This window comes from Verruconis gallopava (genome assembly GCF_000836295.1).
Source record: "Verruconis gallopava strain CBS 43764 unplaced genomic scaffold supercont1.5, whole genome shotgun sequence".
Taxonomy (NCBI): Eukaryota; Fungi; Ascomycota; class Dothideomycetes; order Venturiales; family Sympoventuriaceae; genus Verruconis; species Verruconis gallopava.
This window is the reverse complement of record NW_015622141.1, coordinates 347,607-361,814: the sequence shown is the minus strand read 5'-3', so window position 1 is coordinate 361,814 and position 14,208 is coordinate 347,607. Positions and strand designations below refer to the sequence as shown.

Sequence of the window (14,208 nt, the reverse complement as noted above, 5' to 3'; positions counted from 1 at the left end):
TCAGGCTAAAACCACTTTAGTTAGCTCCAACGCGCTATAAGTCGTCTATACGAAAACGCGTCCCACGATTGCAGTTCGTCACCCTTCTTTCCAATACCTCAGCACCCGTGGAAGCCATGACTGACGATATCGAAATGGGTACGTACAATCAGTTGCGCTTGAATCTGCTCCATCTTATCTTGCAAGCATCCTAGACAATCATGCGTCGTCGTCATTAGACCTTCCGAAGCTGAAAGAGGCTCTGCTCAAAGTCCCAGCTGAAAGGCCATCGATGTGAACTAACATTTTGCGCACGCAGAAGACGAGATCGGCGAGGAGAAGTCGGACGCTCTTGAGCAAAAGCGCATCAACGAAGAGTACAAGATCTGGAAGAAGAATGTGCCTTTCCTCTACGATACGCTTTACGCGCGCGCTCTGAAATGGCCCACATTGACTGCTCAGTGGCTTCCAGATGTTCAAGATGTGGAGGGCACAGATCTGCGCCAGCACCGCCTGTTGATAGGTACAAACACATCTGACAAAGAAGACAACTTCCTTGAGATTGTTCACATTCGGGTGCCCAAGCTTGACGGCCCAGATCCGCGCGACTACAATGAATCGACGAACGAGATCGGCGGATACGGTAGCGGCAAGGAGAAGTTTGAATTCGAGGTCCGACAGCAGATCAAACACCCAGGCGAGGTGAACAAAGCGAGATACATGCCACAGAACGCGAATCTCATTGCAACGTGGTCCGTCGAAAATGGCGTTCTTATTTGGGATCGCACACGGCATACACTGGACGCTGAGAAGGACAAAGGCGAGCCCGAAATCACGTGCGATGGTCACGACAAAGAGGGCTTTGGCTTGAGTTGGAGCCCGCATCAAGAGGGTCACCTTGCAACGGCTAGTGAGGATGAGACCGTGAAGCTGTGGGATGTGGATGCAGGGGCTAGAAAGGGCGCCAAGAAGATCGATGCGCTGCAGACATGGAGACATCATTCGTCCGTTGTTAACGACGTGCAGCATCATCCTATTCACAAGCACTGGATCGCGACCGCCTCAGATGATCTCACATGGGCAGTGATCGATCCACGACAGCCGGCGAAATCTGGCCCTGCTTTCCAGGTGAAGGACGCGCACACGGACGCAGTCAACGCGATAGCTTGCCACCCCAAGTTTGAGTTCACGGTGGCCACAGGCTCAGCCGATAAGACCGTTGCGCTGTGGGACCTTCGCTGTCCTGACAAGAAGGTCCACGCCATTGAGGCCCACCAAGACGCCGTCATACAGCTGCAATGGCATCCACACGAGCCAGCAATCCTGACGAGCGGCAGCTACGACCGACGGATCATCATCTATGATTTGAGCCGCACCGGAGAAGAGCAGACGGAGGAGGAAGCAGAGGAAGGGGCGCCTGAGTTGTACGTGTTGTCCATTCCCGAGAACGAAACGGAGACGCATGTCTCGGTCCGGGAACACTTCTCAAATTCGATTGCGTGCTAACCACTCGACAGGCTATTCATGCACGGAGGTTTCACAAATAGGTTGACGGAATTTGACTGGAACAAGAACGACCCATGGTGGATGTTGGCGGCAGCAGAAGACAACCAACTGCAGATCTTCCGACCAGCACGTGCCCTGGTCAACGTGCCTCCCAAGAAGGTGGTGACGGTAGGAGAGGTCGAAGACTGAGAGCCTGAGATACCCTAAGGCGCCGGAAGGGAAGAATATCTATTTGTCGTTTGGACGATGCATGGGTAGCTGGGATGTGATGCTTAAGTTATTTGGATCGATTGCGCGTGCGCAGATCGCAACGTAGAACAGCACAGATCGCACACCATTCAAGAAAAATGAAGAGGCTCCAGGCTGGTTCTCGTCCTAACTGTTGACAGCTACGCCCCGCACGGTTTGTACGTACAAGTAGTAATAGTGAGCGCCACATGAGCCGTGCCGCAGTCAGTGCGTCCCACCGCTACGCTGTTACATGACTCTCAGCTAGCCGAGAAGCGAGCGGGTCACCACTAATAAGTTATTGCTGGGAAGATGATGAGGGAGCTGGACGACAAGGTCGAGCGCTGGGAGAGGGCCGTAGAAAAGGGATCGAGCAAGCCACGTCTGGGTGACGCGATCGGCCGTCGGCGCGGCCGAACGTGGTGCTTTTTTTTTTTTTTTTTTTTCCTTCTTCTGGCGGTAGCCCCCCGAAAAGCTCTTGCACCGGTCCAGATACGCGAAACCTGTTCCTGCGTGGGTTTTTTTGTTCTTTTTTTTGCGAGGCTGCATGTTGTGCAGAGGCGAATCGGAGTGGCGCGCCATGTTACCTGGACGCAAGGGGACGGCCGAGTTCAGCGTGTGGGCATTCGAACCTCGTCGCCGGGAGCGTTATGCTAAAAGTAGTCGGACTGGAGCAGCTCGCGCCGGCGCACATCGTCGTGGCCAATTTAATCTCGAGTGCATGCGCCGTCGTAGGCGAACGAAAGATGCGCTGCTGATGGTGGTGGTTCGTGGGGACGAGACGAGAAGGCCTCAAGAACAAGGCGCGCACAGGGCTCCGCTGCTCGTTCCTACGTGCATTCTGTATCAAAGCTGATGGGGAACGGCCATCAGATTTCGAGACAGCGCAGCAGAGTTGGGTTCGAAACGAAAAGCCGTTGAAACGCGCGCCAAGCTGCTGTACTCGGACGAAGTGCGGTTTCGCGACGGCCGACAGACCCGTTAGCACGCAACAGAGAAACGGTGGCGTCCGTGGCGCACGTCACCTTCGCCAACCCCAGGATCTTTTTTTTTCCTCTGCGCAAAAACCGGTCGCTGGCGCCACTCAACCGAGCATTCATCTTTGCGGCCCTGACACGCGCCCGTCTGCTGTCTTCTCCAGAAGCGACAATGCGCTTTGTCCGCGCACGGCGCTCGTGCGGTGGATGAGCGACCAGCTGACCGTCACGCATGGCTTCCAGCCTGCCGGGAGCTGCAAGGTTGCCCTGCGCTCGTCTATCTCGCACATACTCCCACACGAGCCTCTGGAGCCAGACGGTGCCTCTTTGCCAACTGCCGTTCTGGGCCGTCACACTGACCCTCCGCGTGAGGTTGCGCTGCAGAAACCGGCTGCTGGCGGCTGTAAGCAGGGCGTGTGTGTGTGTGCGTGTTTCGGCATCGTGATCCATCGACGCCCGCGCACGCCAGATGGGAAGAGAAGAAGCAGAAAGAAAAGAAAATTCTGTAGTCCATCTGCTCTCTGACCAGCTTGCCTAGCAGCATGTTTAGTGAAGATGTGCCGTCGATGGACATGGATATGTCCTGAAACAAATCGGCTGCGGGCTCGACTGCACTGTCGACCGTGCAAACGTGCCCCGGACTTGTGGCTACCACCCTGAACATTACCATCCTTGCACTGTCACGATGGGAGAATCAGGTCTGGTTTGGTTCAGCAATCGCTTCATAATTGCTGGAGCGGCCCCGCTGTCGGACATCATCCTGACGCTCCCCTTCTTTTGGCCTTGTCCGTCCTCCGCCATCACGCACGAGGATGTGAAACCAAGCCTGCGTATATCAGACACGTCTTTTATCCTTGGAAAACCTAGAGGCTCTCCCTTCGTCCTGGCCCTGCCTTACTCCGTTGCCAAACGGCCGTCTGGTGTGGTCAAATCCCCTTCGACGGCGTTGTCTGGCCAGACCCCGAAGCTGCGTTGGGACAAACGAACCAAATTATATCGTTGATCTCGGCCCGCCTGTTTGCTGTGCAACCAAAGAGCGGACGTCGTGGGCGTCAGTCACCCCACGGAACGAAATCCAGAGACGGTGGCAAGAATGATAACGCCAACACAAGAGCAGTTTCGTTCCTGGAGTATCGACAAAACATCGCAATACTCGTATGAAAGCCCTGCCAGCGAGTCTTCGTCAGGAACATACTTCGATGCTGAGGAGAAGATAAGGATCTCAGCCGCCATGGAAGACATCGGTCATGTTCTGAAGGAGCAGATGACCCCGAGCCTTGAGCAAGAATACCAGTCATCCGAGGAAGCCTTGTCCCCAATGCTCGATGAGGAGACTACAGGGGCTGAAGACGACTACGACGAAGACGAGGACGAGGACGAGGACGACGACGACGACGACGCGGAAGAAAGAAATGAGACGCAAGCATCCTGGACCGAGTTGGAGCCGTACCGTATCGACGTCGCCGTTGCAATTTGCATCGCAGCTCCGGGCAAAGCACACGTCGTCAACGTTCCTCAACGGTGGTCAACGCTGAACGACCGCCAGAGCTATCTGTCAAACAGATCGAGTTCGCCGTCGCCTACAAGACCCGCGCGAACAACAGCACGATCTATTCCCTTGCATCTAAATACTGAACTGGCCACCCGATCGGCCCACGAATCTCTCAGCAGCGCCTCCAGCTATTGCGACACCCCCGAGAGCCTGTGCCAAGAGAAGACACCCGCCAGCTCTTCGCACTGCGGCATGCCCTCGACAGCGTCTATGACTTCATTTGATCCGTCCGCAAGCACGCCTTCCTTCCTCGAATCAGACCCGTACGAGACAACGCAGCCAAGGCCGGGCAGCACCACTCGTTCTCGTCTCCGCAGCATCTCCTCCAAGTTCAGGTCCGCGACGAGCACGCCGGGATCAGAGCAGCCGGTGGAAAAGGAGACGAAGCAAAAGCGACGTCGCTCGGTCGTCGGATCCACTCCCGCAGCAGGATCTGAACTCCCGCCTTTCTTCTTCAGCCAGCGGGCTCGTGACCAGTGGTACCGCGAGCACGCCACCTCGAAAAGCGAGTCTGCGTCACCGCGCAGCGCAACTCCGTCCGCTCTGGCTGGCACGCCCGTGCAGCGCAGCTTCCCCAAGATGGTCGCTCGTGGCGCGAATGAACGAGAGCCGACGATCGAGCTGCCTCCTTGTCCCAAGGATTACGACCAGGATGTGCCTGCGCTGACAAGCCCACAAAGGCGGCGTCGCACCTCGCTGTCGAGAGAGATCCACAGCAGCTCCAGCATGAAAACGTCATCCTCCTCGACCGTAAATCTTCTTCTCCGCCAAAGACGCAGTACGATGGCCCTCAGAGGGGCTTGAGCTACGCGTGCCATGATCATTTGCTCTTGGCCGACGAAAACTTGGACGTTTTCTCACGTGCAACGTGGCATGTGAAGAGGATCTGCGTATCACTTAGAGAGGGAGTCCTTGTCTATTCGAAAGGCACTATACGCATCCTTGTCTTTCGGTTCACCCAGCTCGAACATCATCGCTCTGAGCGCAACTGCACTCTGGATCTCATACCTTGTATTATTGCTTCTTTGTCATTGTATATATATATATATGTATACCCCACATTGCGTATTGCGTATTTAAATTGCTGTCATCACTGTAACGACCGGTTTGAAAGACAGAGCTGCATTCAGAGGTTGACATTATTGGCTGGGGAAGGACCTCTGCTGCCTTGCTTTTTTATTTTTATTTTTATTTTTGTTTTCCTCTCTCGCCAGGCATATAACGACCATGTTCTAGATGTATAATCCTTAGAGAAAGGAATAATGACATGACAACCCTTTGCATACCCCAGCAAGCAGTGTACCGTCTGAATTTGCCCCCCGACTTTCGCCGCGTGGCTCCTCAATCTGCGCTTCGTCCTGTCCTTTGCGCTCAATAGCGAGAGGGATGATCCGAATCAAAAACAAAAAGCTGACTTTTCAGCATTCGCGCGCGGCCCCCCCGGCTGGACTAGTTCGTCAAGAAACGCAACGACCAGCCTGATTTGCAGTGGACCGTGCTATATGAACATCTACGCTCTGCAAAGGTCGCAAGGCGCATTCTCTCTCTCTCTCTCTCCACACCGTCATCTCGTTCTAAGAACGAACCCCCGTACGACTGCAAGCGAGATCACGAACGTCCGTTTCTCCAGTTCGACTCTTCTGCGCTCGACGTCATCGGGGCCAGAATGGCGAGCGCAGTGGGCGCCTTGGGAGCGTGTCTCCGTTGCGTTCCAAGGGGTGCGGAATGCGGATCATGACCGTCAAAGACGTGAGCAAGGCTGATTGCGTGTCTACATGATCGCTGGACGAGCGACGAGAACTGCCGTTTTTTGTGCAGCGCCAACCTCGGCTTGGGCGGTAGATTCAACTTCAAGCACCAAAAGCATAGAGAAACAAACGACGAAGGCCCGCAGAGCGGTGTGCAATCAAAATACATTTTGCTGTCCTCGGGTGCCTGGCACTTGCACCTACATCCAGAAATCCAGTAACGTGCAGCTGGTCCGGCTCGCAAAAGAATCTATGATCGGTCAGAATAATCGTACAATGCTGATGCTTCCCATTTCCGCTACGACCGTTCAGGCTGCCCCAGACCAAGTGGAGCCAGAATCTTCTCCCGCGTCACCTTGTTCGCCATTTCGCCGCCCCTCTCCAACGCGACTGCTCCCACGACGGCGTACATGGCTTGAGCCATGACGAGCTCCAAGCCAGAGCCCGACAGGTTATCTACTTTCTTTGGCCTCCACCTCAGCACGTTTTGTAGACCGTACTCCTTGCCAAGCTGCGCGAGCTTGTTCTTGCTCAGCACGGCGGATTTCTGACGCTCCGAGAGGTGCTCCAGGCCCTCGAGAAGAGGGTGTTCAAAAGGGTAGCGACCGTACGCGTCCGGGCCCTGCTCCGAGAGCGGATCCCGCGGTTTCGCTACGAGCGCCAGCGATGTCTGCAGGTCGACTATGCGTTTACCTGTGTGCACTCGTCAGGACTTGCTCACGCTGCACCTGAGTTGATGCCTGGAAAAACGTACCCATGTAGCTCAAACGATCGTTGAAACCTCTCCTTCCCTGATCAAAGCTCTTGTGCGTGATCGCCAACCATCTCGTCTCCTCGCTCAGCACAGATTCTCCGCCCTCACCCAAAAATCTGTTGTAAAAGTCGGCAACCTTCTTTGGGTCTTCGTTGCACGTCCACTCATTGCGCTTGTCCCTCGGTCGTATCTTGAAAGGCATCTGCATTCCTTTTGGCGTCTGCTGCCATCGTGGCCTCTCTGCACGGTCATTGTCTGCTTCCTGCGAGACGTACGGGGCCGTGGAGAACGTTCTCGACGAAGGGTGCCGACATTGTGAGCAGACAAAGGTGCGATTGGCGGACTGTGTCCAGGTCTTTGTGCTACCTATACATCGCAGCGGGCTTGAGGTAGTCGTCGCTAGTCTTCGCGCCGATGAACAGGTGGCCATTGAGGCTTGCATGCGAATCAATGATGAATATCCGTGTCAGTAAGTATTTCACTTTCTTTATTGAGCACTGAAACTTGCGGCAGACCTCTTTCCTCTTTCGGTCGGAGGATCCGTGCGCACGTCGCGTCCAGTACAGACTCGCCCAGTTACTTGGACTGCAGTCTTGAATGGTACGTCCGTTGTCCACGAGCCTCTTTCGTGTCTTCTACTGTTCAATCTTTTGAAAGTTCCTTGTAACACTCTTTGCAATGGGTTCTACATCGACCGATCCTTCGCTGGCCGATAGATTGGCAGACGCTCTACCCGCTCAGGCTGGCTTCAAGTTCTATCACATCAGCACACCTCCCAAACGTTCACCCGCTCTGTTCTCGGCTCCGCCAGGTGCTAAGCCCGAGAAAACGTACACGGAATCTCATTTTCTCAATGTATCTGTCCGTCATGGGGGCGAAGAAGTCTTCATATTTGCGATTGAAGTTCTGATCTACACTACGCGCCGACTCACTACGATATTCGTCTCGAAGGCCGATTCGACCGGATATCTGGCATTGCTCAAGCTGGGGAAAGGCCATTCAAGCCCTCTGCGAACGATTGCGACTTCTTTCCTTGGATATCTGGTAGAAAAAAGACAGAGAAAGGGCATCAGGCTGGTTCTCAGCCTCTTCGCTAGAGCCAACTCTCAATACCTTTTCCCAGGCAGTGTGGAGAACAAGGCCAAACATGTGAGCGATGATCGTGAGCTGGTGAGGTGGTGGTGCAGAGTGCTGGACCCAGTGCTGGCAAAGTACAAGGCACGTGGCCAGGAGGGTGAGAGGAGTGCGGCGCAAAGCGACACAACGTCTCAAGCTTACTTGATTGTGCCCGGCGAGGATACCATCGTACCTTACCTACCCCCACACGTGCGGCTGGATCCCGCCCGCCGGGCAAGATGGACTCATGGCCACCCTTTGCTCGAGATAGCAAAGCACCCCTCGGCGCCACCTCGATGCCTCGTCCCTCATTTCCCAGACGACCCAAAAGCGCGCTTCCTGGATGAACTCGACGACGAGCTTCCAGACAGCAGCACGCCATCAAGTCAGCTCCAGGCGTCGCCGTCAAAGCGTGGAAACGGCCATTGGCGCAGTGTGCGAAGCCTGGAGCAGTTCTGGGAAATGATGGCCTTTCGGCAAGAATGCTCGTCCGGCCGCCTCGTCGGTTTCATCTGGGTCGTTTTCACACCCCCGGAAGCCGAGAAGGCGGCTTCTCAGGATGCACATGGCTCGGCTCCTGGCTCGGCGTGTGAGCAGGACCCGCAGAGCACGCCGACGTCCCCGTCCCCGTCGTCGAAGCGCAAGTCGTCGCCACATCACGCCCGAGGCCGGCCCATGCCTCGTCGGAGAAAGAAGGCACTCAAAGGCCCCATCATACCTCGGACGCCCAAGATCAAGTCCGCGTCCGTCGCGCTAGCGTCAAAGTCCGTGCCCGAAGAATCAGAGTACTTCATCTGGCCGCCGTCCAGCAGAGGCGAGATCGTGCTCGCTGAGAAGGACTACAAAAAGGCAGCCGAGCGCCTGCTGGCGTTGCAGTTCAGGAACGAGGAGACGGCTGTGGCGAGCACGAAGACGTGGGTTGACGAGGTTGCCGTGCTCGCCCACCGAGGCGAGCGGTGGGGCCAGGACGTCGTTGGCCGCAAGGAGCCAGAATCTCCCGGCGTCGTGCAGACAACCTCTTCGGCTGTGAACACGTTGGGCGTTAAGCGGAAGGCCGACGCTGTCGCTGAGGCTCCGGAGCCAAGCAACGGCGTCAACACGCTCGGGTCCGGCCTCGTCAAGAAAAAGAAGAAGGTACAGCCGCAGCAAGCGTGACGAGAGAGCCCAAAAACAAAAATCAGCAGAGTGAGGAGGACCACGAAGGGATTTCGACTTTGAAAAGAAACGATCTGGACGTTCCATTTGATAGGCCATTTAGCGCATACGTGAAAACTTCTCATTGTGGATATTCTGTCTCGTGCGAAGATGACATTAAAAAAAGAAAACATGACCGCCCTTTTGGATGCCCTTTAGGTTCCCTGCCCCCTTTGTGCCGTCTCTTGTACATTCTGCTCCCCGATGCGAAAGTTCGTAAACACGTGATTAATCATACCGTCGTTAAAACCTCTCGCCAGGTCGCTTGGTCATGCCATGCGTCCAGTACACTCTCTTCTTGAGAGAGAGAGAAAGAGCTGAACGCAGGGCAAGGCGCAGGCCCATGTCAGGCTATTGGTTGTGGTTAAACAAGAAAGGTCCTAAAAAATCCCTCCTGCGATCCCAGCATACGTTGAGCAGAATTATGTTTTCGGACCTCGCAGCTGAGAAACAAGCACGCAAAAGTAAGAGCATACAAACAGACAAACGCACAATCAATAGAGGTATGTTGTTTTGATGTTGTTTCACGTTATGAGACTTTTTTTTTTGGTCCTCGGTTGTGCGAAGATTCTCAGAATACGGTGCCGTCGGATACGATCATGATGGGAGGTTCCTTTGTGTTGGGCCGTGAAACTTCAGCGAGCTCGCGACCGCCCTTCCACGTGCCGGCCTCAAGCATCTGAGCCAGGGTGAGCTTTGCGTTGAGCTGCTTGTTGACTTCGACGAGCAACTCATCCAGAAAGCCGACAGTAACCGCTCTCCATTCAATAATGACATCGTCGTCCGTGGTGAACAGCGGTACGACCTCCATTCCACCAGACATGGCAGCCTTGTAGGCCTCCAGTCCACGCTGCATGTCTTCCTCTTTGAGAGTCAACAGACCGGTGTCAACGAGCAGTCCGCCATTTCGGTACTCTGGTAGACCAGTCATGAGCTCGGCACCGGCGAAGTGAACGTTGAGGAGCCGCTGCATGGGAACCATGAGCGAGTAGCACAGCCACTGTGTGAGTTTGTGGAATGGGACGATGGACTCCCATTCATGGATCGACGATAGGATCTGCAGCGGCCAGGCGTCGCCGAGAGACTGGCCGTCGATACTCGTCCGCGTCGCTGGCCAGATGGGGCCAAGCGCGTCCATGAGGAGGTTCCAGAAGGTAGGGAGAAGGATGATGGGCACCGAGGAGACCTGGGTAGTAGGGTGCTCGAGTAGCCAGTTCAGCATGTTGCCCGGCCGCCGCTCCTCACCGAAAACCTTGGTGTTCTCGAGAGCGTCTGCCAAGCGCATGAGCAAACCCGTCCGTCCTTCCAGCCCCGCGATAGGATTTGTGTCCGAGACCTGCAGACCCTTGGCCATGGTGGCGACGTCGATGGAACGCAGTCCCTTGCTGTCCACCTGGCAAGGTTCGTTGGGGTTGCTGCTGAACATGCCGACCTTGAACATCTCCAAGCTCGCGACAGCAAGCCCCTCGCTCCGTCGGTAGATCTTGCCGTTCTCCTTGCTCTTGTACTGCCACTGTGTGCCGGCCCCCGCGTCGAGGAGCACGGAAACAAGGAACAGATCGATGAGCCTCCGGCAGCGTTCCTGCGCATCAACGGTGGAGGGCCATGTTGCCAGCAATTGGTCCACGCGTGGGCGGCCACCGACCTCGAAGTGCTGCCAACGGCCGTGCGGGGGGATGGTGTCATAGCCTTCGGCGGCGTAATCTCTCTGCACCAGGACAAAAAAAAACGTTTAGATAACTCTTCACGTAGGAACGTTGAGGCACGGAAGACGCCATACCTTGATGATGGAGACCACATAGCTCGCCGTCTCGGCGAACTTGCCCATGTCCACGTCGAAGTGCTTCAATTGGTTCCTCTTCGCCTTTTCGAGCACCAGTTTGCTCCTCTCGCGGACGGCATGAATGCTCCGCAAGTAGGCGACCGGGTCCTGCCATGGGTCGGGGGGCTTGGGGAGAGGAATGTCTGGTATCTGGGGCACCATCTTGCTGAATGGACGAGAAGCGTGACCGTTGGCAAGTATACCGTTGCCCTGACTGTTGGGTGGGCTTTTGTTGTTCACAGAATTTGTAGACCGCCTCGAAAAGATACCCATGTTTCGTGTGGTTGCACTGCGCTGCAGCTAGGAGATGCCGGGCCCTGCAGATCACCCGTGCTTAGCGAACGACTGTGTGTGAATGTGCGTGTGCGCGTGGTATTTGTAAAAGGAGCGGCACGCTTAGAAACGGGCGAGCCGGATCGTTCTGCGTGTGAAAGGCGAGTGCTGGCCGAAGAATCTTCGACAAGAAAAGGGAGGAGGAGGAAGGAGATGGATGAGAAGTTACTTTCGGGGAGCGAAGAAGAAAAGGGACTAGGGAGCAGAGGAAGGATTACAGCCGCGATGCGAAGAGAGGAAAGGCGGGCTGTCAGGATGGAGGGGCCACGGGCGGCGGGCCAAGGGGGGGGGGGAGGGGGCGGATCAGTTAAGCGCGACGAAGGAGAGAGCCGGGTGGAGAAAGAATTGGGATCTGACTCCGTCGGAGGACAGAGGTGGTTTGGGTCGGCAGCCAATACGTCCTTGCTGCGTCTAGTGGATCGCGATGGCCTATGGGAAGGGGGGGGGGCGGGAGGGTTTGGTGGGAGTTAGAGGGGAAAGGCAAGGCCGGAGGGGGCGCCCACAAGGGAGATTTAGCGGGTGAAGAGGCAGCGCCGCCTTCAGAGGGAGGGTTAGGGGGGCTTTAGGGGGGGGTAGGGGAGGCCTTAGGGGAGGGCTAGGGGGGGGACCCGCGAGCGATGGGAGGGCGCCAGCAGAGCGAGGGATGGCGAACAAAGCCACACCTTAATCGCACATCTTTCGCCAGCAGCACCACGTCCAGCACGACCGGCGCCAAGTCATCTCCGCGCGCCCTCAACATTGTCTGGCCGCTGACTCGGGCGGTGCAGCGTTCCAGAAGTTCCAAGGCGCTCCGCTACTGCACCACACCTCGTTTTTTTGACTTTTGGCTCGCTCGAAGTCGAGAGTCGCTAGCCAGCACTGGGCACGCGCCCGGCGTGCCGCGATTCACATGCCACACTGCATCACGCAGACGTGCCGCGCGCAGGCCAACATTCGCTCTGCAGCCTGGCAGAGCCAACGCCCGCCGGCAGGGAAAGAGGAAGAGCACACGGCGTCAGCATATGCCTCTTCAGGCACACGAACGCGTGATCGCGCTGGGCAATCGCAGCGCAGATCCTCAGTGCAATTTCCCGTGCCCGGGCGCTAGAGGGGGTGACCCGCCTGTTGCCAGGCAGCCACGGCCGCGACCGGCACCTTGCCCGCCGCCGTCCGTGCGTGCTCGACCTACCCCGCCAAAGCACCGCCGATCCGACTACACACGTGTGATCCAGACTCAGCCAGCCCGCCGGACTGCGCTCTTCAGTACCGTGCTTGTTGAATCGCGAGGGCTCACCGAAGAGATCCCACCGCAGCGGACATCCCGGCCGCGAAGACAGTCGGCCCTTGGTTAAGCACACGGCCCGAAGGCATGATGACGGCGAGAAGAGCCACCCACGCGGGCTCGTGGTACGTTCCCACTCTTCGAGCTGGAGCTTCCTGGCAAGTCGTGACTGTCTCCGTCGTACTAAGGCCTGAGCCAGGTACACCGATGATGAACGTGAGTTGTCAGGCCAGCTGGACAGCTTTCTTGCTGCCGTTCCTAGCAAGACTGCGTGTATCGGCACCCAGTCTGCCAAGGAAGACCCCGTGGACATTCCCGTCTCGAATGCCAGGGCCATCATAGCACCGTACGCCGAAATGACTCCAGACACCCGTGTGAGATCTTGCGCTCATGGCATGCTCGCAGGCACGCTGGCTACTCGTACTCGGGGCCTGCTGCGGCATGGGCCTATAAGGCGGTGGACTGGTCCAATGTGTAAGGCAAAGAAGAAGGCACTCTGGATCTTGTCGCGGTGCTCGAGGCTGACGAGAGCGGACAGCAAGCGGGTGTTCCTGTTGGGCCCGTCCCATCACTACTACCTCGAAACATGTGCCCTGTCGCGATGCACGACGTACGAGACGCCGCTGGGCGATCTCAAGCTCGACATGCCCACCATCGCCGAGCTGGAGAAGACGGGCAAGTTCTCGCACATGTCCCGAGCGGCCGACGAGGACGAGCATAGCCTGGAGATGCACCTGCCTTACATCTACAAGATGCTCTCTCGGTAAGCGTGTGCAGACTTTTTCTACCGTCACCGCCGCTCTCGAACCGCTGACTCGGTGCACGCAGCAACTTTGCCTCGCCGGCCGACTTCCCACCGCTCATTCCAATCTTGGTTGGATCAACGAACCGTGCGACTGAAAAGGCGTTTGGCGCTCTCCTTGCCCCTTACCTCGCTGACCCGTCCTCCATCTTCATTGCCTCCTCTGACTTCTGCCACTGGGGCTCCCGCTTCCGCTACACGTACTACCAGCCCGCGAGCGGACCCGCCGTGCACCTGAACTCAGCTAAGCGGCCCTCCGACCGCGCGATTCATGAGAGCATAGCCGCGGTCGACATGCAGTGCATCGACGCGGTAGAGACCGGTGTGCACGACGAATTCCTGCGTGTGCTGGAAGAGACGGGAAACACGGTCTGCGGAAGGCATCCCATCGGGGTCGTCATGGCGGCCGTCGAGGTCCTGGAGAAGGAAGGCAAGGCCGATCCGGCCAAGGTATGTCCTTTCTGCTTTTTGCCTCCCGTTTCGTCTTCAGCGCCATTTCCTTCAACCACAAACATGCGGCTTCTTGATGAGAACGTTTTGCTAAACACGTCACGCCACAGGGTCAAGGTCGATTCAAGTTCGTGCGGTATGAGCGCAGCAGTCTGGTCACAAGTCCGCGAGACAGCAGCGTGAGCTATTGCAGCGCTTTCGCGGTATTGTAGTCTAGTCTCCCAAGTATCCTTCTCCACAACCAGCACGTGGGCGCCATTCGTTTGCCAAGAGGCACATCCACTACTCCAAACGTAGTAGAACAAAGCCGTCGTCCCTCTCCCAAATCGTAGTGATGCCTCCTTTGTGATTGCACGAGGCAGTTAGAGGCGTGCTTACATGCGCGGTGGAGAATTAGCGCCGCCCGCGTTCTCTTAGTCGTGGCCCACATGAGACTATCTACCCGTAGCGCATTTACCATGTTCTTTTTTTCCTACGTACAAAAAT

General features: G+C 56.5%; 6 protein-coding genes across 7 annotated transcripts; 4 read left to right on the top strand and 2 right to left on the bottom strand.

Moving 5' to 3' along the window:
• The first annotated feature begins 63 nt into the window (after positions 1-63).
• PV09_02026 (uncharacterized protein) lies at positions 64-1,864 on the top strand. The gene is made up of 3 exons (XM_016355010.1): positions 64-138; positions 299-1,403; positions 1,497-1,864. Exons 1-3 carry the CDS (start codon positions 117-119, stop codon positions 1,672-1,674), a joined length of 1,305 nt encoding a protein of 434 aa, XP_016217026.1. The 5' UTR covers positions 64-116; the 3' UTR covers positions 1,675-1,864.
• Positions 1,865-3,219: 1,355 nt separating this feature from the next.
• Positions 3,220-5,509, top strand: PV09_02025 (uncharacterized protein). The gene has a single exon (XM_016355009.1). The coding sequence runs from the start codon at positions 3,784-3,786 to the stop codon at positions 5,044-5,046; it is 1,263 nt and encodes a 420-aa protein (XP_016217025.1). The 5' UTR covers positions 3,220-3,783; the 3' UTR covers positions 5,047-5,509.
• A 629-nt stretch (positions 5,510-6,138) lies between these two features.
• Positions 6,139-7,218, bottom strand: PV09_02024 (uncharacterized protein). The gene is made up of 2 exons (XM_016355008.1): positions 6,745-7,218; positions 6,139-6,683 (listed from the first exon to the last, which is right to left on the bottom strand). The coding sequence occupies exons 1-2, from the start codon at positions 7,184-7,186 to the stop codon at positions 6,289-6,291; spliced, it is 837 nt and encodes a 278-aa protein (XP_016217024.1). The 5' UTR covers positions 7,187-7,218; the 3' UTR covers positions 6,139-6,288.
• Positions 7,219-7,348: 130 nt separating this feature from the next.
• On the top strand, positions 7,349-9,208 carry PV09_02023 (uncharacterized protein). Its single transcript, XM_016355007.1, has one exon. It carries the CDS (start codon positions 7,423-7,425, stop codon positions 9,013-9,015), a length of 1,593 nt encoding a protein of 530 aa, XP_016217023.1. The 5' UTR covers positions 7,349-7,422; the 3' UTR covers positions 9,016-9,208.
• Positions 9,074-11,444, bottom strand: PV09_02022 (uncharacterized protein). Its single transcript, XM_016355006.1, has 2 exons — positions 10,835-11,444; positions 9,074-10,762 (listed from the first exon to the last, which is right to left on the bottom strand). Exons 1-2 carry the CDS (start codon positions 11,147-11,149, stop codon positions 9,626-9,628), a joined length of 1,452 nt encoding a protein of 483 aa, XP_016217022.1. The 5' UTR covers positions 11,150-11,444; the 3' UTR covers positions 9,074-9,625.
• Positions 11,445-12,421: 977 nt separating this feature from the next.
• Positions 12,422-14,190, top strand: PV09_02021. 2 transcript variants are annotated; one of them, XM_016355005.1, is made up of 6 exons: positions 12,422-12,595; positions 12,670-12,816; positions 12,876-12,944; positions 13,009-13,233; positions 13,299-13,722; positions 13,833-14,190. In XM_016355005.1, exons 1-6 carry the CDS (start codon positions 12,558-12,560, stop codon positions 13,932-13,934), a joined length of 1,005 nt encoding a protein of 334 aa, XP_016217021.1. In that variant the 5' UTR covers positions 12,422-12,557; the 3' UTR covers positions 13,935-14,190. The 2 variants fall into 2 exon arrangements, with proteins under 2 accessions (XP_016217021.1, XP_016217020.1); XM_016355004.1 differs by having other exon boundaries at positions 13,299-14,190.
• The last annotated feature ends 18 nt before the right edge of the window (positions 14,191-14,208 follow it).

What these genes read in the sequence shown, in the direction of transcription:
- PV09_02022 (XM_016355006.1), bottom strand. Translation starts at nt 11,149, where the DNA reads ATGGGTATCTTTTCGAGGCGGTCTACAAATTCTGTGAACAACAAAAGC. An exon ending in ATGTGGTCTCCATCATCAAG is followed by an intron (nt 10,763 to 10,834) that starts GTATGGCGTCTT and finishes GTCCTGGTGCAG; the next exon opens with AGAGATTACGCCGCCGAAGG.
- PV09_02023 (XM_016355007.1), top strand. Translation starts at nt 7,423, where the DNA reads ATGGGTTCTACATCGACCGATCCTTCGCTGGCCGATAGATTGGCAGAC.
- PV09_02026 (XM_016355010.1), top strand. Translation starts at nt 117, where the DNA reads ATGACTGACGATATCGAAATGG. An exon ending in GACTGACGATATCGAAATGG is followed by an intron (nt 139 to 298) that starts GTACGTACAATC and finishes TTGCGCACGCAG; the next exon opens with AAGACGAGATCGGCGAGGAG. An exon ending in GAGGAAGGGGCGCCTGAGTT is followed by an intron (nt 1,404 to 1,496) that starts GTACGTGTTGTC and finishes ACCACTCGACAG; the next exon opens with GCTATTCATGCACGGAGGTT.
- PV09_02021 (XM_016355004.1), top strand. Translation starts at nt 12,558, where the DNA reads ATGATGACGGCGAGAAGAGCCACCCACGCGGGCTCGTG. An exon ending in GCCACCCACGCGGGCTCGTG is followed by an intron (nt 12,596 to 12,669) that starts GTACGTTCCCAC and finishes GGCCTGAGCCAG; the next exon opens with GTACACCGATGATGAACGTG. An exon ending in ATCTACAAGATGCTCTCTCG is followed by an intron (nt 13,234 to 13,298) that starts GTAAGCGTGTGC and finishes CGGTGCACGCAG; the next exon opens with CAACTTTGCCTCGCCGGCCG.
- PV09_02024 (XM_016355008.1), bottom strand. Translation starts at nt 7,186, where the DNA reads ATGCAAGCCTCAATGGCCACCTGTTCATCGGCGCGAAGACTAGCGACG. An exon ending in CGATCGTTTGAGCTACATGG is followed by an intron (nt 6,684 to 6,744) that starts GTACGTTTTTCC and finishes GAGTGCACACAG; the next exon opens with GTAAACGCATAGTCGACCTG.
- PV09_02025 (XM_016355009.1), top strand. Translation starts at nt 3,784, where the DNA reads ATGATAACGCCAACACAAGAGCAGTTTCGTTCCTGGAGTATCGACAAA.